Source organism: Eptatretus burgeri, chromosome 7 (assembly GCF_056783735.1).
Source record: "Eptatretus burgeri isolate ZD-2024b chromosome 7, Ebu_testis_v1, whole genome shotgun sequence".
Lineage (NCBI taxonomy): Eukaryota > Metazoa > Chordata > Myxini > Myxiniformes > Myxinidae > Eptatretus > Eptatretus burgeri.
The window spans coordinates 10,259,883-10,284,285 of NC_140967.1; the positions used below are offsets into that span (position 1 = coordinate 10,259,883).

At 47.6% G+C, this 24,403-nt stretch overlaps 2 protein-coding genes across 6 annotated transcripts in view; both read left to right on the forward strand.

Moving 5' to 3' along the window:
* Window positions 1-23,749, forward strand: part of LOC147022653 (uncharacterized) — a 67,635-nt gene extending 43,886 nt beyond the window's left edge. For 3 of the 5 annotated variants that reach the window (XM_085887414.1, XM_085887413.1, XM_085887411.1), the window contains exons 4-8: window positions 12,943-13,043; window positions 14,061-14,234; window positions 15,621-15,788; window positions 18,504-19,248; window positions 20,947-23,297. In XM_085887414.1, coding sequence (XP_085743540.1) covers window positions 12,943-13,043; window positions 14,061-14,234; window positions 15,621-15,788; window positions 18,504-19,216 — 1,156 coding nt within the window. In that variant the 3' untranslated portion in view covers window positions 19,217-19,248; window positions 20,947-23,297. Of the gene's footprint in view, window positions 1-12,942; window positions 13,044-14,060; window positions 14,235-15,620; window positions 15,789-18,503; window positions 19,249-20,946; window positions 23,298-23,711 lie in introns of those variants that run through there. The other 2 variants (XR_015059833.1, XM_085887415.1) reach the window with 2 other exon arrangements.
* POLR3F (RNA polymerase III subunit F) overlaps window positions 23,744-24,403 on the forward strand; it is a 41,196-nt gene continuing 40,536 nt past the window's right edge. The window contains exon 1 of the mRNA XM_085887426.1: window positions 23,744-23,768. The gene's annotated coding sequence lies outside the window, so the exon portion shown is untranslated. The remainder of the gene's footprint in view (window positions 23,769-24,403) is intronic.

Below are 24,403 nucleotides of genomic sequence, written 5' to 3' on the forward strand. Positions count from 1 at the left end.
AACTTGGGAACCGCTCGTCCGATTAATATCAAACCTCGAAAAGGCACATCAGCGAGTCCCCAGCAATATTCCTGGCAAGTTTCAATCAGAACAGACCGTCAATCGTGCAAAAAAAAAAAAAAGTAATAAAAAATAAATAAATAAACATTAATTGACGTCATTCGTGATGTCATAGCACCGTGTCTTGTCATTGGTCGACAGATAAATGGCCGTAACTTGGGAACCGATTGACATCAAACCTCAAAGGCACATCTGCGGGGCCCCGGCAATATTCCTGGCAAGTTTCAATCCGATCGGACCGGCGGTCGTCGAGAAACTGCGGTCGCAGCAAACAGACAAACAGACAGACAGGCAGACACACACACACACACAGAGATTGCTGGAATTATAGATACATACCTAACTATTCGCGCGGACAGAAATACCGAGAGTTTATACCTCGACGGGACTTGTATGAAAACGAGCCGCTTATGCGTGCTCCTTCCGTGTGCGAAGCTGAGCAGTTTTAAATCGCCAAATTATCACGTTTATCGGTTTTAATAGCCAGTTAATTCCCGATACGTGCCGTGGCAGTCAATACAAGGAAAATGACGCAAATGAGCAGGTGACCGTTTCAACAATGGGTACTTATTTTCAATACATGCAATAAATGAATGGTGGGATGGGAACAAGACGCGAGCAAAGCCTACAGCCGATGTATTCAATAATGTACAAGCACGTACTTAATCACATTTCTAGAGACAAGGCGCCACAGACTTTCATACAAAAACCCAAGGGAAAGAAAACGGGCTCACGAGTCTTTATTTCTAAACTCGGGAGCCTGGTTGACCGAGGGCTCTGAGAGACCGGGCTGGTTACCTTGCCGCCCCTTGATGGCGACTCGGTGGTCTTCGTTTCCCTGGCCCGTTGCCAACGTGGCAGCAGCTTGAATGGCGACTTGGTTGGTCGGGCTGGTGGCGCGCCCGACTCTCCGCATCGAACCGCTGGCTTGGTTGGTCGGGCTGGTGGCGGGCCTGACTCTCCGTACTCCGCTCTCCTTGTCAACCGCTGGCGATTTCCCCACCCGACAAACTCTCCACCCGACAAAACTCTGACCAACTTCACGAACGAACTCCGCTCGCCAACTCCACGAACTCTGCGTCAAAACGCGCCTTTTTATAGCCCGGAGGGGTGATTTCATTGTGGGTTTCGCCACCCGAAGCCGGCACTTCCCCCTTTCACCTTTGAACCTTCACCCCAGGCTGGCTCTGCCACTTTCACCTTTGATTGGCCAGTTCCCTTCATGGCAGAGGTCGTTTTGGTCCGATTATGTTTATCAGCCGTTCCACGGCTGACTGCACACAGACGTTCTGATTGGCTGGCTTTTTCCAAGGCAGAGCTCATTTTGATCCGTTTATGCGAATCAGCCGCGAAACGGCTTACTGTACACGGAGGGTGGAATGTGGCCTCGATGGCGCGGTGTGTCTGCGACAACGGCACTTTGCCGCTGTTACTGGGGGGGGGGGCGTGATGTTGATGGCGCTGTGGTGGGGTGGTGTTGTTGAGGAGATGTTGTGGTGGGGATGGCGTGGTTGTAGAGTTGTTGGCATTGTGGTGGAAGTGGCGTGGTTGTAGAGTTTGTTGTTTGTTTAAAATAAAAGATAGGAAAAGAATAACGGCTAACTCAAAGATGCACAGCCTGGTACACGAACAAGACCCGTTATACATCGGTGGGGGAACCTAACCTGAAACACATACTTATCGGAATAACTGATCTCTGGGGAACCTGAATGGTGTTCTGTGAATTTCCACCACCGTAACAATATATTGTTGCGGATTCGCGCCCGCCGGCGTGCGACGGCCACGTAACTCGAATCGCGGCACGTCGCCCACCGGACGGACAATCCAGTCGTGACTCTCTCGGACTAACGCCGGGAACCAGTCACGGGTGGACCTTTCGGTCTCACCGCGATCGAGCCAATCAGCCCCCGCGTGGGATAGGGTTGCTCGCCAAATTCGACCTACCTAAGTACCCACGCGGAGGGTAGACCGGGCGATCGCACCTCGCCGCAGGTCGACTTCGGACACGGGCCACTTGGGCCGACCCGTTCCCGTACTATCGGGATAACCGAGCGGTGTTATCGTCGACCTCGACGGTTCGATTAATTATCGGGCGATTCAGCCCACTACCAACCCTTTACGTGAAGCAAGATGAGGATTCAATGAAAGAAATGACGAAGCGAAGCGGGAAACAGTTCAACACAAAGCACATTTATTCGCGATGAACGGAAAGCACACATATTCAATTCCACCAAAAGCACACAGAAAAGAAAAACACAATGCAATTTACACAAAAAGCAAATGCGACAATGCAGATCTACGACCGATTACGCGAGCACACGGCAACACTTATACAATTTTACTTCACAGACGGCGCCGACAACACATACCCAAAACCAAGGAAAAGAATACCCTCAAGGATGAGGCGGGCCTGAGGCCGAGACCGGGTCGGGCCTACCCGTCTGGTGATGAGACGCGGAGCGGCGATGGTGCCTCAACTCCGCGGGCCTCGCGGGCAGTGTCTGGTAGGGGTGGGAAAGGGGCCCCCTTGGTCGCACATCTCAGCGCGGGGGAAACAGGAGGGGGTTGCTGATGCTCGGGGTATAGAGGATTCCTATTCTGCCTCGAGTCCCGCGACGAGCGTCTCCACCTCGGCCAGGTCGCGCTGTCGGCCTCCCTGGGGTACAGCTCCCTGCACGACGCGAGCACCCCCTCGTCTGCCCTCGCCGCCTCTCCACAGCTCCGTCCCCTCCGCTCCGACTCCAACGCACACGACGGCGACCAGCTCCTTTTTGCTCCTTCTTCCCAACTCCACCGCCCGCGAAGTCTTAACTCTCTGTTCCCTTGACTGACGAACGCGGTCGCTTTTATAAGCCCCGTGCCTTTGCTCTCTCAGCTTTGACCCCCTCCCTTCGACCTTTCACCTCGCTCCCCATTGGCCCGAGAAAAAGTGGGCGTGAATGCTTTTTGATCCATAAATTTGCATATATCGATCGCCCTCCAACGCCCTGGGGGCGGGGCCAAATCGCCCCTCGCTCACCGATTGGACGGAACAAAAGTGGGCGTGTGTCGTTTTTGATCCGTTTTTGAAGTGGAAAATCCGTGGTTTTGTACACGCTGTTCGGCGCGCGCACTGCACGAGTCCAACACCGGTACCCACAAGCGGCGCAAGAACGGTGGCGATGCGACGGTTGCGAGGTGTGACGTGAAGCGGCGCCGCGGTGGGTGGTTGATGTGGTGGTTGGTGGTGGTAACAATGGCGGTTGGTCCAAATTAAAGATAGTAAAAGAAAAACGGCTATCCTGAAGAGTCGCAGCACGCATAAATGACATGTATTCCCACTAGACAACGGGTTTGGGCCTAACTACACATATACTTACCGAGATACCTCACCTAAGGGACCTGAATGGTGGTTTGCGAATTTGGTAACCACAACAATATACATTGTTGCGGGCCAGAGGTCGGTGGCGAGGACGACCACGAGGTGGGGAAAGTTACATCGATTCCCACCGGACTCTCCGGAATTGTAGGCCGTCGCTCACGGATAACTCTGAGGCGGTGGTTTGCTAAACCGACCGTGGACGCCAATACCTCCACCGCGTAGTGTCGGGTCTTTTTGTCTAGAACCAATTTACTTAATTAACCACGCGGTGTCGTTTCCCAGGGAACCACGCCCTCGGCACGTCTTGCTCGAACCGGGCCACTCTACCGACTGCGGTAGAGTTCCAACTACGGACTACCAACTCCGGTTCGGGTGCAGTCGAGCGTAACTGCCAAAGCCGTGCCGGCTCGGATGAGCAGATTAACGGGATCAAAGACCCGGCGAAAACTCAGATCCGAACCATGCTGGACCAATGAAAGAAAGGACGGAAACGAACTGGGAACATTTCTAATAATGGTTTATTTACAATAAGGAGTCCACAGAGCAAGACTTTTCGTGGAATATACCAGAAAGAATTCACAATGATCAGAAATAAACCCTTAAGCAGTTCTACTTAAGAGACGGCACCACACACGCAGACACACACACACACAGACGAAAATAAAACCCAGGTGTTTTATTAGGACCCCTGCAGTCTGGGGAGAGATGAGCTGGGGTCGCGGTTCGGCGGGGTACCTGCACGTTGGAGGGATGGGGGTGCTCCGTGGTGTGGCACCTTCCAATGGCCATGCAGCTCGGCCCACAGTCACACGCATGGGGGTCGTGTCCGCGGAGGAACTTGAGAGGAGTAGTCTGAGTCCCAGGGCAGGGGTCAGGGTCGTGGACAGGACCCAGCAAAACTTCCACGAATGCCCCAGACTCCAGCAATGAATGCCCGGTCTCCAATAAACCTCCAACGAACGCTCTCGAATGCCCCACGCAGAGCTGAACTCCTTCTGAAGTGAACTGAACTCAGACTCCAGCTCGGAACACACGACGCACACCAACCAACTGACTCCTCCAAAGAACTCCCCTCAAGACTGAAGATGGTGTCGTCTTTTTATGGACCTCCCCGAATGGGGTGGGGGCTCGGTGGAACAGACGTCACTGTCCGCCCTGATTGGACACGGCCTCCACGGATCCGCCCCTTCTGGGCGGGGTCTCGGCCTTGTTGGGGGGAAAAACCCGCCCTCCTCTACGCGTGTTTGCACTTGTCGAGCAAGAGTTGCAACGTTGAAAAGGTCGTCGTGCAAGAGTTACAATGTTGAAAAGGAACGTTTGTGGAAGCGACAAGGAACGGCTGAGATCTTGCCTCAGCAAGTCAGGGTGCGAGTAGACAGCGGGTGGGTAGTGGATCGTGATGGGGGGTGGGATGGTTGTTTGATGTAAAGATATAATAACCTACCTAAAAAAAAACATCGCAACGTACACCTTTGATTTTCCCACGAGAAAAAAGGAGGGGACCTGTCTTCACATGTACTTAACGGCATAACTGACTTGGGACGCCTGTATATTGTATGCGTACGGTTCCTAGAACCGTAACAATATATGTATATGTATATGTATATGTATATGTATATATATATATATATATATATATATATACACAGTCATGCGCCACTTAGCGACGGGGATACGTTCTGAGAAACGCGTCGTTAAGCGACGTCGTCGTTGTGCGAACATCATTTTTTTTTTCGTTTTCGAACATCGTACTTACACAAAACTACACACCTAGGCTATATGGTATAGCCTATTGCTCCTCGGATACAAACCTGTACAGCATGTTACTGTACTAAATACTGTCGGCAATTGTAACACGCATCCAAGAGAGACGGAAGGCACGTTAGTTTTACCTTTGTGCTGTTCATGACGGCCATCGGTGTTGTTAGCAGTAGCTTACAATCTCCTCTCACATCGATTATAGAAAGATGTATAAATAGCGTTTGGATTTTATAAATACGTAATCATTGCATCGATGTTATAATTTATAAATGAAGAAACGAGCTCCTGTCAATTGTGATATATTTTTTCGGAACAGTGCGATTGTTTTAACAACATGAAAAGCTTCACCAAAAAGAAATTTGTGTTTTAATTTCGACTGTAACAACGATTTATTCGCGGAATTCTTCAATTTAAAGGTAATTTACTTGCCAGAAGGAAAACGTGTAAACATTGGTTCAGTTTGAAAGCCAATTTCCTTGAATCCCGATTTAGCACGACCCTGCTTTTTTTGTGATGACATTTTATGGACCTCAACGATCGCATTATAACAGGGCCACACTGTCGTTTATTATCATTATGAAGTATTATGTTCTGTACAGCTTACATAATTGTATGTGCTATTTTTATATGACTGGCATCGCTACATTGGCTACATCACTCGGTGATAGGAATTTTTCAGCTACATTTTTTTTTCAGAGCTGGCAGATCTGTCGTATATGCGATCCGTCGTTGCCCGGAACGCCGTTAAGCGGTGCATGACTGTATATACACATATATATATATATATATATATATATATATATATATATATATATATATATATATATATATATATATATATATATTGTTGCGAATTCGCGCCCACCGGCGTGCGAACGGCCACGTGACTCGAATCGCGGCACGTCGCCCACCGGACGGACAATTCTGTCGTGAACCTCTCGGACCAACGCCGGGAGCTAGTCACGGGTGGGCCTTTCGGCCTCACCACGATCGTGCCAATCGGCCACCCGTGTGGGATAGGGTTGTTCGCCAAACTCGACCTACCTAAGTACCCACGCGGAGGGTAGACCGGGCGATCGCACCTCGCCGCAGGTCGACTCCGGACACGGGCCGCTTAAGCGATCCATTCCGTACTATCGGGATAACCGAGCGGTGTTATCGTCGGCCTCGACGGTTCCGATTAGTTATCTGGCGTATTAAGCCCACTGCCAGCCCTTTACGTGAAGCAAAATGGAGATTCAATTAAAGAAAAGACGAAGCGAAATGGGGAACAATTCAACATAATGCACATTTATTCCGCGGCACACGGAGAGCACACATATACAGCCAAACAGAATGCACATATATCAAATGCTATAAAAGAAACAATGACGCAGAGATACTACCGACTACGCGAGCACACGGCAACACTTAAACAGTTTTACTTCACAGACGGCGCCACACACACACGTTTACACAGAAACAAAAGAAAAGGCCACCCTCAAAGACAAGGGGGCTGACGGGGCCTGTGGGCCAATATTTGCGCGGGACCTGAAAGAGCGGTCAGGTCCGCGAGACTGGGTGGGTCCTACCCGCGTCTTCGTGCTGAGCCGCAAATGTGGCAGCGCAGCGGTGCCCCGACTTCGTGCTCCTTCGCGGGTTTCGTTGGCACCGCTTGGAGTGGGGTGGGAACGGGGCCCCCTTTTCGCACTATCTCAGTGCGAGGGAAAAAAGGGGGGGGGGAATTGTTGATGCTCTGGGGAAAGAGTATAGCTGGCTTGCTTGGGTTCCGTGACGAGCGATTCCACCGCGACCTCGTCGCCGACCGCCGTCTTCCTTGCCTCAGACCCGAGCTCCTTGGTCTCTTCCCCCAATTCTCCTCAGCCGACTGCCGAAAACCACCGGGACGCCCTCTCCTCCCGACTCCACTCCGCGCTCCAAACTGACTCTGCCCAAAACACTCTCCGCTCTTCCAAGGCTGACTCTCCGCTCTTCCAAGGCCGACTCTGCTCAAACCGACTCTGCCCAGATTCGCCCCGCGCTCGGCGCTTTATAGGCCGGCTGGAGAACCCATATGCAAATTTCTGGATCAGATCGAGCTCGGGGGTGGAGCCACGCTCGCCCATTGGACGGAAGAAAAGGGGCGTGAATCTCCCCTGATCCTAGAATTTGCATATCGCGATTCCACACAGACGCGCCTGGAGGCGGGGCCAAACCGCTCCGCGCTTGCTGATTGGACGGATCAGAAGTGGTCGTGTAGCATTCCTGATCCGAATTCTCCTCTGAAAGGCCGCATTTTGCACTCGCGGCTCGGCGCGTACCTTGTACGAGCCCAGGACAGCCCGACGCTTGGTGCTCACAGGTGGTGCGGGAATGGCCGCAGAAGGAGAGAGGTGAAGGTGGTGGAGCGTTTATGGTGGTGGTTTATGGCCATGGTGCCGTTCGGAATGGCGGTGATGCGATGTTTGCGGGAGCGAGTTGTGAAGGTAAAGATCGTGGCTGTTGGCGTTGTTGTTGTGAAGCGGTGTTGTGTTTGGTGGTTGTTGTGTGATGGCGCTTGAGACGTGGTTGGTTCAAAATAAAGATAGAATCGAAAAACGGCTATCTCAAAGGGTCGCAGCCCGAATGAATCACATTTATTCCCTCTAAACAACGGGTTTGGGCTGACTACACATGTACTTTCAGAGATATCTCACCTACGGGACCTGAATGGTGGTTTGCAAATTTCCTCAACCGCAACAATATATATATATATTGTTGTGGTTACCAAATTCGCAAACCACCATTCAGGCCCCTTAGGTGAGGTATCTCGGTAAGTGCATGTGTAGTTAGGCCCAAACCCGTTGTCTAGTGGGAATACATGTCATATATGCGTGCTGCGACTCTTCAGGATAGCCGTTTTTCTTTTACTATCTTTATTTTGGACCAACCGCCATGATTACCACCACAACCACAACATCAACCACCAACCACAACGCCGCTTCACCACAACCGCCACGACCTTCACGTCACACCTCGCAACCGTAGCATCGCCACCGTTCTTGCCCCGCTGTGGGTACCGGTGTTGGACTCGTGCAGAACGCGCGTCGAACAGCGTGTACAAAATCACGGATTTTGTGCTTCAAAAACGGATCAAAAACGACACGCCCACTTTTTGCCGTCCAATCGGTGAGCGAGGGGCGAATTTGGCCCCGCCTCCAGAACGATCGATATATGCAAATTTGTGGATCAAAAAGCCTTCACGCCCACTTTTTCTCGGGCCAATGGGGAGCGAGGTGAAAGGTCAAAGGGAGGGGGTCAAAGGCGAAGCTACGGGGGGATAAAAGGACCGTGTTCGTCAGTCAGAGCCGTGTGGAAGTCTGGAGCCCGAAGCCTGCAGTAGCTGGAGAAGCTGAAGAGAGTCGAACGAGGAGAGCCCAAAGAAGAGTCCAGGGTGGAGAGTCCAGAGGCGGAGAGGCGGCAGCGGCGAAGGCAGACGAGGGGGTGCTCGCGACGGTGCCGGGAGCTGCACGCCCGAGGAAGGCCGGCAGCGCGACCTGGCCGAGGTGGAGACGCACACCAGGGATAATAAAGATCCTCTATACCCCGAGCATCAGCAACCCCCTCCTGTTTCCCCCCGCGCTGAGATAGTGCGACCAAGGGGGCCCCTTTCCCACCCCCTGCCAGACACTGTCCGCGAGGCCCGCGGAGTGAGGCGCCATCGCCGCTCCGCGTCTCATCACCAGACGGGTAGGCCGACCCGGTCTCGGCCTCAGGCCCGCCTCATTCTTGGGGGTATTTCTTTTCCTTGGTTTTGGGTATGTGTTGTCGGCGCCGTCTGTGAGGTAGAATTGTATAAGTGTTGCCGTGTGCTCGGTAGTCGGTATTAGCTCTGCATTGTCTTCGCTTTTATATTTGCTTTTTGTGTAAATGGAATTGTGTTTTCTTTTTTTTTTGTGTGCTTTTGGTGGAATTGAATATGTGTGCTTCCCGTGTGCCGCGAATAAATGTGCTTTATTATTGAACTGTTCTCCCGCTTCGCTTCGTCTTTTCCTCCATTGAATCCCCATCTTGCTTCACGTAAAGGGTTGGTAGTGGGCTGAATACGCCCGATAATTAATCGAACCGTCGAGGTCGACGATAACACCGCTCGGTTATTCTGATAAGTACGGAACGGGTCGCTTAAGTGGCCCGTGTCCGAAGTCGACCTGCGGCGAGGTGCGATCGCCCGGTCTACCCTCCGCGTGGGTACTTAGGTAGGTCGAATTTGGCGAGCAACCCTATCCCACGCGGGGGCTGATTGGCTCGATCGCGGTGAGACCGAAAGGTCCACCCGTAACTGGTTCCCGGCGTTAGTCCGAGAGGGTCACGACTGGATTGTCCGTCCGGTGGGCGACGTGCCGCGATTCGAGTTACGTGGCCGTCAGCACGCCGGCGGGCGCGAATACCGCAACAATATACATATATATATGTGTATGTATATATATATATATATATATATATATATATATATATATATATATATATATATATATATATATTGTTACTGGCCGGGGGTCAGCCGCCAACCGACCGCTCTGAACCGAGCCGCAAGTCGAGTCGGCCCGACCGATCGCCCGGAATATAGATCGCCGCCCGGATAATTCCGAGGACGGGTCCTTGTACAAGAACCGAAATACGGCAATCGGCAGATCACGTGGGGTAGGGTCGATTGCCCATCTTCAATGTACCTAAATACCCACGTGATCCAACTACCAGTGTATTCCACCCTCGACGGATCTCGTACGGAACAAACCGCCAAGGCGAGCTTGTCCGTGCGCGATTCCGAGCTGCGTAATCGCCGAGAACCGTCGGTCCAAATGTCCTCCTATTACGGCAAACCAACGGCTTTCTCACTCCCAACACACGAAATGTTCAGTCAATGAGGGAATGGTCGAAACGAGCAGGTTTACATTCACACAAGGACATTTTATTATAATAAAACGTCCGCAATTAAATAAGGCAAAACACATATGCAATTATACAAGCAACAAAAGAACTACAACTGACTACTTATTATGTACAGTCACTTACACTTAACAGCAGTTCCTACTTATTAGACGCCCCCCCCCACACACACACACACACACACACACACACACACACACACACACACACACACACACACACACACACACACACACACACACACACACACACACACACACACACACACACACACACACACACACACACACACACACACACACACACACACACACACACACACACACACACACACACACACACACACACACACACACACACACACACACACACACACACACACACACACACACACACACACACACACACACACACACACACACACACACACACACACACACACACACACACACATACACACACACACACAGACACACACACACATACACACACACATACACACACACACACACACACACGAAACGGTGGCTGAGGCCTTTAATCACGAGCTCCAGCTTGGAGGACAGGTGAGCTGAAACTCAGAGCTTGACTCGAACCTTTCCACCTCGTGTGATCTTCAACTTGTCTGGACCCAGGCTCCAGCGAGAGCGAGCTTGATCCAATCGCCGCGAATTCTCCCGCGCTTCTCAACACGTGCCGGTGAGATGAGGCGCCGATCCTTCCTGTCGATCATCGCTTCCCCGAGGATCCAACTCCAAGAAGAGGCCGACGCGTCACACCAAGCCGGGAAACAAAATGGAGAACGACAAGCTCCACGAACCAAGAGGAAGAAGCCTCCACTCGCAGCTCGAGCCGAACAACCGGCTCAAGTTTTCCTCCCACAGGACTCAGCACACGAACTCTGCCCACGGGACTCCCACGAACTCAGCCCTACCACGGGACTCCCACATGAACTCTGCCCACTAACTCTTTACACGGGACTTTCACGAACTCAGCCCACGAGACTCCCACGGGACTCAGCACACGAATTCTGCACACGGGACTCTTCACGAACTCTGCCACGGGACTCCCACGAACTCAGCCCTACCACGGGACTCTTTTCGAACAAAGAAAAGATGTCCTCTTTATCCTTTGCACCCCCTCCCCCGCACCCGGCGTGACTCATGCCCTCGTGATCCACCCCCCGCTCAACCACGGGTGGGAGGGAGTTGTTGACGTCACCGCAGGGTTCTTCTTCCTCTTCGCAGAAGAGGGGGAGGGACGTCTCCATTGTTCGCTCCCTAACTATTAAATCGATCCGCAGCGCATCTAATCGATTTCAAAACATTTAAACAATGGAAGGTGAGCTATCTCGGGAACATGCACTTATCGACATAGCTGACTAAGGGAACCTGTATGTTGCATGCAATTGAATTCCAAATTCGTAACAATATATATATATATATATATATATATATATATATATATATATATATATATAGATATATATATATATATATATATATAATATATATTGTTGTGGGCCGGGGTCCGGTGGCCAGAACGACCACCAGGTGGGGGAAGTTACGTCGTCTCCCACCAGACTCCCGGAATTGGAGGCCGTCGCTCACAGATAATTCCGTGACGCGGCGGGTCGCTTAACTGACCGTGGATGCCAATACCTCCACCGCTTAGCGTATGGTCTTTTTGTCTAGAATCAATTTAACTAATTAACCACGCGGTTTCAACGACCAGATAATCCCGCCCTCAGTACGCCTTGCTCGAACCGGATCACTCTACCAACTACCTTTCCGGTTGGGATGCAGCCGAGCGGACCTGCCAAGAACGTACCGGCAAGAATGAACAGATTATTGGGAATAAAGACCCGGATTAAACTCAGATCCGAACCATGCTGGACCAATGAAGGAAAAGACATAAACGAACTGGGAACATTTCTGCAATAATTTATTTACAATCAACTTATAAAAGGACACAGAGCAGACTCACTCGGGAATAAAACAGGCAAGATTTACAATGATCAAATAAAAACACTTATGCAATTCTACCTAAAGATGGCGCCACACACTCAGACGAAAATAAACCCAGATGTATGGCAAAGGGACCCCCGCAGCCAGAGAGGGAGGTGAGCTGAGGTCGCAGTTCTTTCGGGTACCTGAACGTTGGAGGGAAGGATGCTCCGTGGTGCTCCACCTGTCAATGGTCGTGCGGCTCGGTCCACGGCCGCACGCGTGGAGACGGTGTCTGCGAAGGAACCCGGGTCGAGTAGAGCGGAGTCCGAGGCGGGGATCAGGGCTGCAGACAGGACCCAGCGAGAGACCCGGTCAAGGTCGGTTCGAGGTCTTCCCAGCTCTCTCGAACTCAAAACGAACAACCCCCAAAGAGCGCAACCACTCTAGGACCTTCCTCCTTTCTTTCGCTACCAGCCGATGAACTTTCTCACTCCAACGCTCTCACTCTCAGGGTTGGCCTCAAGTGTTTTAGGCCCCCACAAAAAATACACCAGGCAACGCCTGGTACCCCTGCGACTAAACTGATAAGACGGACATGAAGCGATTGCTTCACGTGGAGCAATAAATGGACCTTTTGTTCAACCATTTCACAAACTATCAGTCGAAAGTTTTTGTGACACATTCCTGTTGCACTGCAAGTAATTAATCATATGGTCACACAAGCTATGATCAGTGCTGATCCAGGGGCTGCGTGGACCTTTTTAATGTTCAGAGCTCTCGTTTAGAGTGGAAAGACTGTTGAACCAAATTGCAATCAAATGTTTTTTTGTTTGTTTGATTGTTTTTGAGCAAGTCGAACTTCGCCGATAGCTTGTGCGGTAATGTTTTCAACTCTCGGTTGTGCAGTTGGAAAGAACACCTGCTTTTCAACGAGGGCGAATGCAAGATGTGTGGTAAGGTTGTCAGCTCCAAGTCGGCTGCTCAGAAGCACCTGCTGTACCATTCAGGTATGTTATGAGACGGTCGCACCACGGGTTTTTGTTGTAGCCGACTCGCAAATTTGAATAGATACGTACCGTGTATAGTGGAGAAAATTCAGATTGCCGAGATTGTTTTTATCCCCATGCTTAAAACAAGTCAATAAATAAACAAGTCGGTAGGTGGCATGGGTCGCCGAGTATCCGATGACCTTTTACCCCTGATCTGAGTTAATGTAGTACTAAGTACTTACGAAATTGCAATCGAATCGTTTAACCCGTGTATGAGCAAGGGGGCTTTGAATGGTCATTTTGCCCGAACAATGCACTCATTGACTTTTGACCCCTGACTTAGCCGAGATAGGTCAATATGTCCTGAAGCAAAGTTGTAGTACCCATTGAGTTCATTGGAACTACCATTAAAAATAAACAACCATGGGGGCGGGGCTTTGTGCTCATGCTGTGATGTGGTCATCAGAAGCAATCCGGCAGACGACGCACATGGCTCTGTGCCGTTCGGTCGGAATGGCTGTCCCGGTATCTCCGTCCGAGTCGGGAAATGATTTTGACGCTGTATTCTCGAGACGAGGACTTATCGGATGGTGGGACGATGACCACATCGACGTAGATACCGGGACAACAATAATTCCATGGACATGTACGAAACCGAAATAGAAAGTGTTGGCAGTGACGATCACCAAGTACCCTTGGTATGCACAACCAACAGGAAGACGTGGAATTAGGATTTGGCAACAGCTGCCGGAAAATACCACACATCATGTGCATGACTGGATTTTTGTTTTTCAACCTTACGGTGCGGATTGGGTCACGTGCAATTACATTTTTTTTATTTTCCAGTTGGTCACAAACGTGATTAACTTATCCCACTTATCTTTGTATGCTGCACATTGTGTCAGATCAGCACTGTTTTTTTAAGTTTGTACAGCACTGCAAAGTTGAGGAGTTTCAGGCCTTGTACAATCGTTAAATATGATGGGATTCAAAATTAGGAACGGATTTGTTTACAAAATGTGTTTGTCCTTGCAGGTGAAATGAAGTTGTCCTGCAGCACTTGCGGTGAGGGTTTTGCCTTCAAGCAGGACCTGCTGCTTCACAAGCGTAACGCCCACGGGCGCGGAAAGCCGTACATGTGTGACGAGTGCGGTCGAGTCTTCTTTTCCAATGGAAACTTCTTGAGGCACCAGCGCATAGCGCACAAGGGTACGTTACGGATTGACTCCCCTCGTTATCTGTGTACAAGAGGCTGTCACTGTGTGCCTGTACTTGTATGCAAACAAGCTTGTACAAGTCAATCTCACTGTTTGTCTGCATTGTGCCATCTGTCTGTCTGTCTGTCTGCAGACTGCAGGGAAGCACTTTACCTTTTCTAGTGTGATAATGGCCAATTCTGTACATTTTGAAAATATATCGATCAGTTCGTATCAAATTGGACGGGTTGGCCAATAGATTTGGTATTTGTTTGTACCGAGTGATCGGTTGGTGGGGCTTTTTACTCTTCATCCTTCAGCTGCTCACACAAATCCTTTCACTAATCTGTTGCATCCCCCCCCCCAACCCCTCTTGCCTGGCAGAGCGCCAAGCCACCTGATTCCACCTAGTGGGACATAACAAATGGGTTATACATACAATTCCTTTAATCATCATCCCAAATTTATTATTATTGCGTACCATCCCCGACATGATGTACATTCAAACAAAACAATCCTTCAGCTAACATGTCCCTACTTATTACATCGAGGTGGGCCAACAACTTATACATGGGCCGTACTACTGCATGCACTTCTATCTGCTCTTAGGTAATATCTAACACACACACACACACACACACACACACACACACACACACACACACACACACACACACACACACACACACACACACACACACACACACACACACACACACACACACACACACACACACACACACACACACACACACACACACACACACACACACACACACACATACACATACACACACGTAACTATTATTAATTATGATTACTATTACCTCCACCATCGAAGGTGAAGGAGGTTATGTTTTCACCCTTTTCCGTCTGTTCGTCTGTGTGCAGGATATCTCAAAAAGTTGTGGATGTATTCGGATGAAATTTTGTAGACAGGTTCTCGATGTGTGGCATGGACGAACTGATTAGATTTTGGTGAAGATCCGGATCCGGATCCGACTCGTAAAATTTGAAAAGTGATTCTTCACCATTGAGAGACGAGGCCAAAAACGATATACAGTATTGCATGATATTTCAAAATGGGTTGGACCCGATATGTTCTCGTGGATAAGGCATTACGTGGCGGAGGTATGCACTCTACCGAGTGCCCTTCTAGTTATTATTTGTTTTCGATCAATGGATGTATCCCTCCACAATACTTGGTGTAGTTACAATTGCTTTTTAGGCCTTGCAGTCTTGAAACGAGGCCCGGAATGACAAGGAAAGTGCACCTTGCTTACGATGAAAATTAATAAACTGCACTTATTTCAGAACTTTTCAGGTTTTAAAGGCCAATTGAAAAGTTTTATTTCATAAACCATCTGCTGTTATCACCACACCCTCCATTTGTGTGCAGGGCTCAAACCCCATGTGTGTACCCAGTGTGGGCGCAGCTTCGTCGATGGTGGTAACTTGGCACGCCACTTGAAGCGTCACACAGGAGACCTGTCGTACCCGTGTGATAAATGCGATAAGATTTTCGGTGCTCTTTGCCACCTCAATGAGCATTCACGAACACACAATGGTGAGCATCGATCGATTTGGCGGTGTCACCGATTCTTTTCGAGTAACTGTTCAGCAGTGTGTTGTGCTTGGTGCTGTTTTGGAGGTGAGCTGTGAACCTGGAGTTTGAGAGTTTCAACAGAAATGGATTACGAGCAGATCATTTGAACCGAGGAGAATCCTCGGAGGGACAGTGCATGCAAAGGGCTGTGGGTGCAACAACATAAAGGAGACAGTTGAAACGGAGAGGCCACCAATGTGTTTTCTGCGATGTGGGAGCAACAAGCCGAGAGGTGTGGCTTCATCGTGGGAGACACCAATGATTTTGAGGGCCATGGTTTCCATGGTGTTGAGCTGAGCAAGGTGTGAAGCAAGGGTGCCAAGCCCAAAGAGGAGAGCATCACTCCATCGAGCTGTGGATGGATGCCTTGTAGGTAGTGCGAAGTTTGTATCTCCCAATTAAAGACTTTGCATGACAGAGGATGGCCCAGTCTTTGGAAGGTGTAGTAGGGGCTCAGACGGGGAGAGGAGGGCACTGAGTAAGGTGTGGCCAGGGGCACACAGTGAGGGTGGGCATGTGGTGGCATGAGTGTGCTTGAGATGATATGGTGGTGGGTACTGACATGCGAGGTTAACCACCATGATCCAGCACTTGTTGTGAGATGGGTTTGTTTTCGGTTCTCAAGATCGGCAATACAAGGACTGACATGACCAGGATGGATGGAAGGGTGTTTAAAGGCCTGAAGGCTGACAGGGTGTATGCTTACTAATGATGGAGGAATGAACCAAATGAAGGGAATATGAGAGAGCAGAATGGTAGAAAGACGTTTAGAAATGAGCGTAAAGGGAGTTGAAAGATTTTCAAGTTGTCATTTAAAAGATTGGAGTTGATGGAGTCTCAGGCTCATATCCCGAGAGAGATGGTGACACTGAGATGGATAGGAGTGCCAGAAGCAGAAGTTAGGTTGGTGAAAGGGATGTGCAAGGGAACAAAGGGTGGAGTTTTGCTTGGCTCTGGGATGTGGAGGAGTTCAGTGTGAGCATCGGTTTGAGGCAGGGAAGCTCTCTCGGCCCACTCATGTTGGTCATGGTGATGGAGCTGGTCAGCGGGAGGGTAAATTTGAAAAGTATTCTGGGGGAGGATGCTCCATGCAGATGATCTGGCTGCTGTGACGGAGAGTAGATGGGAGATGCCGGAAGTACTGGGAGAGTGGAAGAAGGCATTTGAGAAACGTGGAGTGAAGTCGAGTATGGAGAAGAATGAGATGTGGTTCGGGCAGCAGAGAGAAAAAAAAAATGAACATCAGGTTGGAGGTGAAGGAGATCAGAAATGGAAATAGGTTTGAGTATCTGTGGGGAACAGTGACTGGGAATTAGTTGGGGAGTGGAGAGAGTTGGCTGAGGACAGGGGGAAGTGGAGGAGTATTAGTCCATGGGCTGGGGTGGTTTCTGTGTGACTTTTAAGTGCCCTAAGTTTCTCTTCATATTTTTGAAGTAGACCATGTGGGACATCAAAAAAGTGAGGGTGGACATCTGGGGGCCTGGTCGGATTTGAGAAAATGACGTCACAATATCGAGCTTTTGCGTTCATGAGGCGACCAAAAATTTGGGGTAGGGGAAACTAAAATGCTTACAACGCCACAACCATACATGATATAACTGCAAACTACCATTCAAAATATTTGTTTTTATTCACTCTACATGTGACAATATGTAGTTATCTGATTTTTATGCAAATTTGCTGTCAAAAGGTCATGGAAATCGGGGGTTGCTTAAAATCTTGACTCACCGGAAGAAAAATGTGAGTTACAGGCTGCCTGTACTACTTGGGAGTGTTTGCTGGCTGTCAGACGTTGCCAAGACATATCTCTATCACATGATATGCATTGTATAAGAATTAACCCTTTTGTAACGAAAACATCAACTTTGATAAATGGTGCTATCTCAGACATGTCAGAAATTCCAGTTTTTCCATCGTCTAAGTGTACATTATTCATACCATACAGGTTGGTGATCGTTATGTAAACCTCTTATAGATTATCTCTACATATCAGCAGAAGACCCAGAGGAAATGACTTCTTGCTATTTCTGACAACGATGAACCATTTAACCCTTTTATTTCAGTTGTTTTAATATGGGCAGAGGTTGAGTCCTCTATTTCTCGTCAGTTCTCATTATCTCCAGTCATTTGAGGCTTCTTTGGATTCCCACAATAGAGTAGTTCCACGTGGTTCTGTTGGAGGGCACTACCACTGATTCTAGTATTGACAGCTTGGTGGCAGCACTGTACAAGTGCATTTCCTCATGGGTGAAAGTGAAAGTAAAAATTGAATCAACATTACAATCTTCAATTTGACAGACAGTTCTCATGTTTTAATGCACAGACTACTTGTGGTAGGTGTTTTTTTTATCTACAGAGAGGCTTAAACAAAATCAGTAGTATAATCGGCCTTCACTACACACCAGTGCATACATGCATACCCCATCAAGTACAGGAATGTAAACAGGCTCGCAAATGGTCGAGCAGTTACGCCGCCTGCCCAACGCAAGACTAACTAAACGTCTGTCCGATCTTCATTATCCCAATAGCATGTTTATCACCAGACAGCTTTCAGAGGGCTGAAAGTTGATTTATCCTGCCAAGATGTCAGATTATGTATGCCTTTCAGGTGTGTTATGACTTACAATAATGCTGCCATCACCCATGTTCATGAAATGCCCTTCTGGTTTGTTTCAGATGAGATGCAGAACACTGGTGTCAGCTTGGTTGGTGGAGCTGGAGACAGTGAATGCCTTGATCTTGATAAATGCATCATTTGCCAATCTTCGAAAGAAAAAAACCCCACAAGCACCGAACATGGGCGGAAACGAATACGTGAGGCTGCTGCAGAACGAAATGACCATGTTGCCAAAAGACTTCGCACCCTTGAAGATGAAGAATTTGTCTATCATATGGACAATCTGTGTTACAAAGCTTACACTCACAAAAAATCGTTGGAAAATATCAGTAAAGCTTCCGCCTCCACTTCTAGTGGCAGTGAAGAAGTCAGTCGTGAGGCATCATCACGCCGCTCTCGCTCAAGCATCTCGCCGAGACCTGGACCTTCCAATGTACCGGACATGAGGGAGTTATCATGTGTCATCTGTGGATACAAGAAGCACCATGGGGTGCATCAGAAATACCGCATATCAGAGTGCGACAGGGCCAGTAAATTCTTGGAGGCAACCGTAAGCTTTCAGGATGATGTTTACACTCGCACCTGTGACGTACAAAGTGTTAGTGCAGTATTTGGTGCCGACTTGTATTGCCACAATTTGTGCATTAAAAGTTATTTGCTGAACTATGAGCGTGTATTTGAGAAAGGACAAACAGAAAAACCTGCGACTCACAAGCAACAAGCATGGGAACAAGTAGTGAAGGACATAGAGATGTGTATGTCGAAAGAGTGACCTGCCTTGTTGCCAGTTCTGCAAGTGCCAAGGTATGGGAGACGAGAATGTTTGCTGTAAAAATCCAGCTGGTTGTATCTAAAACCGAACAGAACTCGTATGTGACACTTACAGCTGCGTGGAAATGTACTCCTGGCATCTACATGTATTCCTTCTCCCATTATCAAGTTGGCATGATTTGGAATAGTGACTACAGTCAGCAGTATACCTTCATTTGGATATAAAAACCTAGACTATTACTAAAACCGAGCAAATTCAGCAGTTTATTTTTGCTGAATGGACTAAGGATGTTCCGACCCCCCCCTCCACTCTACAGGTGGTTGTTTTAGGACTTAGTGGTTTAACGACATGGGAATATTGTAAGAAATTAGTAAATTAAGTGCTATTTAGGCTTAAAGAAACAAGTACTTGGTGATAGATCATATTCATACTGATGAAAATGTTCGATTACTTTATTTCGTGGCATGTGTCTTCCGCTGCAAAGGAAAAATCAGCTTTTCTGAAATAGCACCATTTATCAAAGTTGATGTTTACGTTACAAAAGGGTTAATTCTTATACAATGCATATCATGTGAGAGAGATATGTCTTGGCAACCTCTGACAGCCAGCAAACACTCCCAAGTAGTACAGGCAGCCTGTAACTCGCATTTTTCTTCCGGTGGGTCAGATTTTAAGCAACCCCTGATTTCAATGACCTTTTGACAGCAAATTTGATAATAATCAGATAATTACATATTGTCACATGTAGAGTGAATAAAAACAAATATTTTGAATGGTAGTTTGCAGTTATATCATGTATGGTTGTGGCGTTGTAAGCATTTTAGTTTCCCCAACCCCAAATTTTTGGTCGCCTCATGAACGCAAAAGCTTGATATTGTGACGTCATTTTCTCAAATCCGACCAGGCTCCCAGATGTCCACCCTCACTTTTTTGATGTCCCACATGGTCTACTTCAATAATATGAAGAGAAACTTTGGGCACATAAAAGTCGCACAGAAACCACCCCAGCCCATGGACTATATTGTGGTCGAGGCAGGGCAGAAGCTTGGTACTGTTGGACCTCGCTCCTTTATAAAAGGAAGAGGAGAATAATAATAGGGGTGTGAGGGAGGAGGGAAAACTATGAGATGAGAGGAAAGAAGAAATGTCTTTGGGATTGAATGCCACAAGGAATGAGCTTCAGATGAGTATAAAAGGAGGTGATTTAAATTTTTTTTTATCTTGTAGTGTGTCATTTATTGAGAAGCACAAAGGAAGTCAGCTCGGGAGGGGTTGGGAATGAGGTGAAAAAAGACAAGTGCAACGGAATGATGGGGAAATAAAAAAATAAATAAATAGGGAATGATGTTGCAGACAGTGCCAAACATGTGGCCAACGGAATAAGGTCAGAACAAACGGAACAAAATGGGGTCAGAGGGCTTTGTTTTATTTATTTATTTATTTATTTATTGATAGTGTTAGGAGGAGGGAGTGCAGCGATAATGGTAAGAGATGGGAGGAATGGACGAATGAAGTGCTGGAGGCCTGCAACACAGCCGAGCCGTCCCCGTTACTTGTCATTTGAAGGTCGGTTTTGAGTTTTGATTTGTTTGTCGAATGTAATTGGAACTGCCTGTAGAGATTTATCACTGCTCGTGCAGTGATAACAAGAAGAATGTAGTTGATTGGTCTTTTTGAGCGATGCCGAATGAAATTCGCATGTTTTTTCCCCCTCTTGTTTTGCTCCCCAGTTGGTATAAAGCCGTACGAATGTAAAGTGTGCAGTCGACGGTGCCGCAGTTTTGCATCCATGAGGAATCACATATCCCGCCACGGAGGAGACCATCAGGCATTCCGCTGCTCCGTGTGCACCTTCGGAAGCCCTTCAAGCCGCAAGATGCAACAACACGTAACTGAGTACCACAAGTCTGACCTGTCCGACGCCTGGAACATCGAGCAAACGCACATGTTCATTCTGCACGACATGTAGCCGGGTCCTTGGCAAACGTTGGCGTTCTGTCGGACCATACGTGAACTTCGCCTGACCAATGTGATCACCCTGCCGATCCACAGCGCTTGAACCAACGGCGAGATACTGGTTTGCAAGCTGTGGTACTTACTAGGCAACTCCTGTTCTTTCATTGCCGTGACTTTGGATTACCGTGCCGTGATGTGTCTTCTAGAGCAGTGGTTCTCAACCTTTTGGAACCGCGACCCCCCAAAAAATTTAAGTTGGGGTTCGCGACCCCCCTCCTGACTCACACTTGAAACACTGCAGTGACGTCACGGAGCGCATAAAAAATCCACAGTGCCTGGAGCACATTGGTCAACGCCTAGGTACTGCCAGCTGTTAAAACTAAACTGGCATCACAAATTAATTATTTACACTCCGATGTATGACACAGTAAAAACAGCCAGCCACATTCATAAAAAAGGCTTCTGTAATTGCAAAGAGCGGTACGTTTAGCCTATTTATGCACGGGACACAGACTGGAAGATTGAGCGACCCTCTGCTGCAGACAGAGGTTACTATCACACAAGACACTACCAGACGTACACAAACCTTGCATTACTGACCAAAAATATACAAAAAAACAAAACAAAAACTAAATCAATTTGGCTTTAAGTACAGTTTTAAATTTTATTCAAGATCCGACAGCACAACTCATTGTGAAGGAGGCAACAGGACTGCTTTACATGCTGATGGCAATAGGCTATTATCATTCATTCTCATATAGCTGGGCCTGCACCACAAAACAACATATCCTCGTACATTTTCCCCTCGTAGCTGTATCTTGCAAAAACAAGTAACTGTGCATCACTGGAAACATCCGTTGTTTCGTCAATTTGGAGGGAAAATCTTCCACTTTTCTTCACTCGGTCAATGAGCTGCTCTTTAATGTCGTTGGCCATTTCACCAATGCGCCTCGCCATTGTGTCATTAGACAGTGGAATAGTCTCAAGTGGGCTAGCTATTTTTTCACCATGCATAGCTCTGGTCATTGCAATAGCTGCTGGGTGGATCAGGCTCTCTGCAATAGTATGGGGCTTTTTGGATTGCGCAACCAGGTATGCCACTTCATAGGAAGCCAACAGGGCTTTGACAGTGATTGTAGAGTGCTCACGTACAGTGGTCTTTTGGCTCAAGTTCTCCCTCCTTACGACAAAAAAATCTAATGGTTTGTCAATGTAGGATGGGTGTTTGGTTTGTAAATGTCTCTTCAGTTTCACTGGTTTCAAGCTTTCGTGAGCAAGCACTTCTGAACACAGAACACACTGTGGATATTCCACTTCATTTTTGGCTAGGCATGTGAATCCGTACTGCAGAAAGTCAGTCTGATATTTCCGACGCTTGTTGGAGGCCAAATCTGCTGCCGGCACCTTACGTTTTTCAGTTGAACTTGTAACAGTTGGCCCACCTTCACATGTGTCATCTTGGTCCGCATCTTGAGCTGGCAGACTTATTTTGACAAGCCACTGATCCATAGCGCTAACATTGACTTTCAGCAACCCGCCACTCTGTCTCTCTGTCTCTTTCTCTCTCTCTCTTTCTCTTTCTCTCTTGCTGCTCAAATCTGTTTCATAATGACTACATTATAACATTGGTATGGGAGATTTAATTGAAAAATCATTTTCAAAAAATATTTATGAATTTCTTTATTATTTATTTGTTTTGACAACCTTCCCACGACCCCCAAAAACAATCTCGCGACCCCCTGGGGGGTCGTGACCCCCAGGTTGAGAACCATTGCTCGAGAGAGAGAGAGGCTGCGCTCACCTGTATGCACATTTTTTTTCCTTCTCTAAATGAGATACTCACAAAAGTCAGAAATGACAACATTAGTATTGATTTAAATATTTGAAAGCACGTATATATAATTTAAGGAACTTTTTTTATTGACGAAATCCTTATTTTGAAATAATAAAACATTGCAATTTCTGGGACTACGGTGAGCATCTTGTTCTGAGAACTTTAAAAAAAAAACTAACAAATATGAAATGTTCACTCGGTTACGCCTGCACGCAAACAGACGTACGTGTGCATCAACTGGATCTTTGTATTGAAACGCAACGACTGAATAAATCATAGAAACGTTAAAAAGATGTCTTCGTTGCTGTACTGCACTCCGCAGTCTACTGGGTAGACTTGTACGAATTATCTGTATGCACTCATCCAACTTTTTGAGGTGTTCTCCAGGTAAAAGATGAAAGGTGATTTCAGTAACATTTCATGTGAAAGCAAATCTCTAATACGGCTGGAGTATTTCTTCATCAACTTATTTGTCCCCATTATGTGAAGCTGATTTGAAAGGCATACAAACAAATCCGCTGTTGTAACCCTCGCCAGAGGAGAGGGTATTGCATTTGGGTCCGTTTGTTTGTTACTTGGCGAATTTTTTTTCGCCAAGTATGTTGGTCTAGCATTTGTTTGTTTGTTTGTCTGTCTGTTTGTCTGCCACGCGATTTTTGGCCACAGTTTTCAAGCAATCGTTCTGAAATTGTTTTTTGTGTGTAGGTGACCGGCCAAGGACGGCAACGCTTAATTTTGTTGAAGATCTGAAACCGGATCCAGGTACGAGAATGATTTGAATTTATAAATGATTCTTCACCACTGAGAGAATGGGCCCAAAATGATATATAGCACGATATCTCAAAAAGTTATGGATGGATTCACATGAAACTTGGTGGACAGGTTGGGTGTGTGATGACAACAAATCAATTCAATTTTGGTGAAGATCCAAATCCTGATCCACATATGAGAATTATTTAATACTAGTAAAGGTGCCCGTCTTTGACGGGCGTCACTGGCAACATATGGTAAAAGACAGATAGCATGAATGTATTTTAAACAATATATTCTATCATTTTTATCCATTGATTATCATTCAGGTTTTCCCCTTCGACTGTCCCGCAGTAGCTCCACTTCGATGACATTACCACGTAGTTTAGTGACTACACAACGTATACCATTCTTGAGTTCTGGAGGATCCATAGAGCGCATTAAAATTACAGGGCACCCTACTTTAAAGTGATCCAAAAGGCCGGATCAGTTTCGTCTACATATTCATATCTTGTAGATTTTACCTGGCCGGATCAGTTTCATCTCCATATTCATATGTTGTAGAATTTAGCTGATTCTGAAACTGTTAACAGCATGTCGATCGGATGGTTCTGTGATTTTCTACGGTAGTAAACAGAAGTACGACT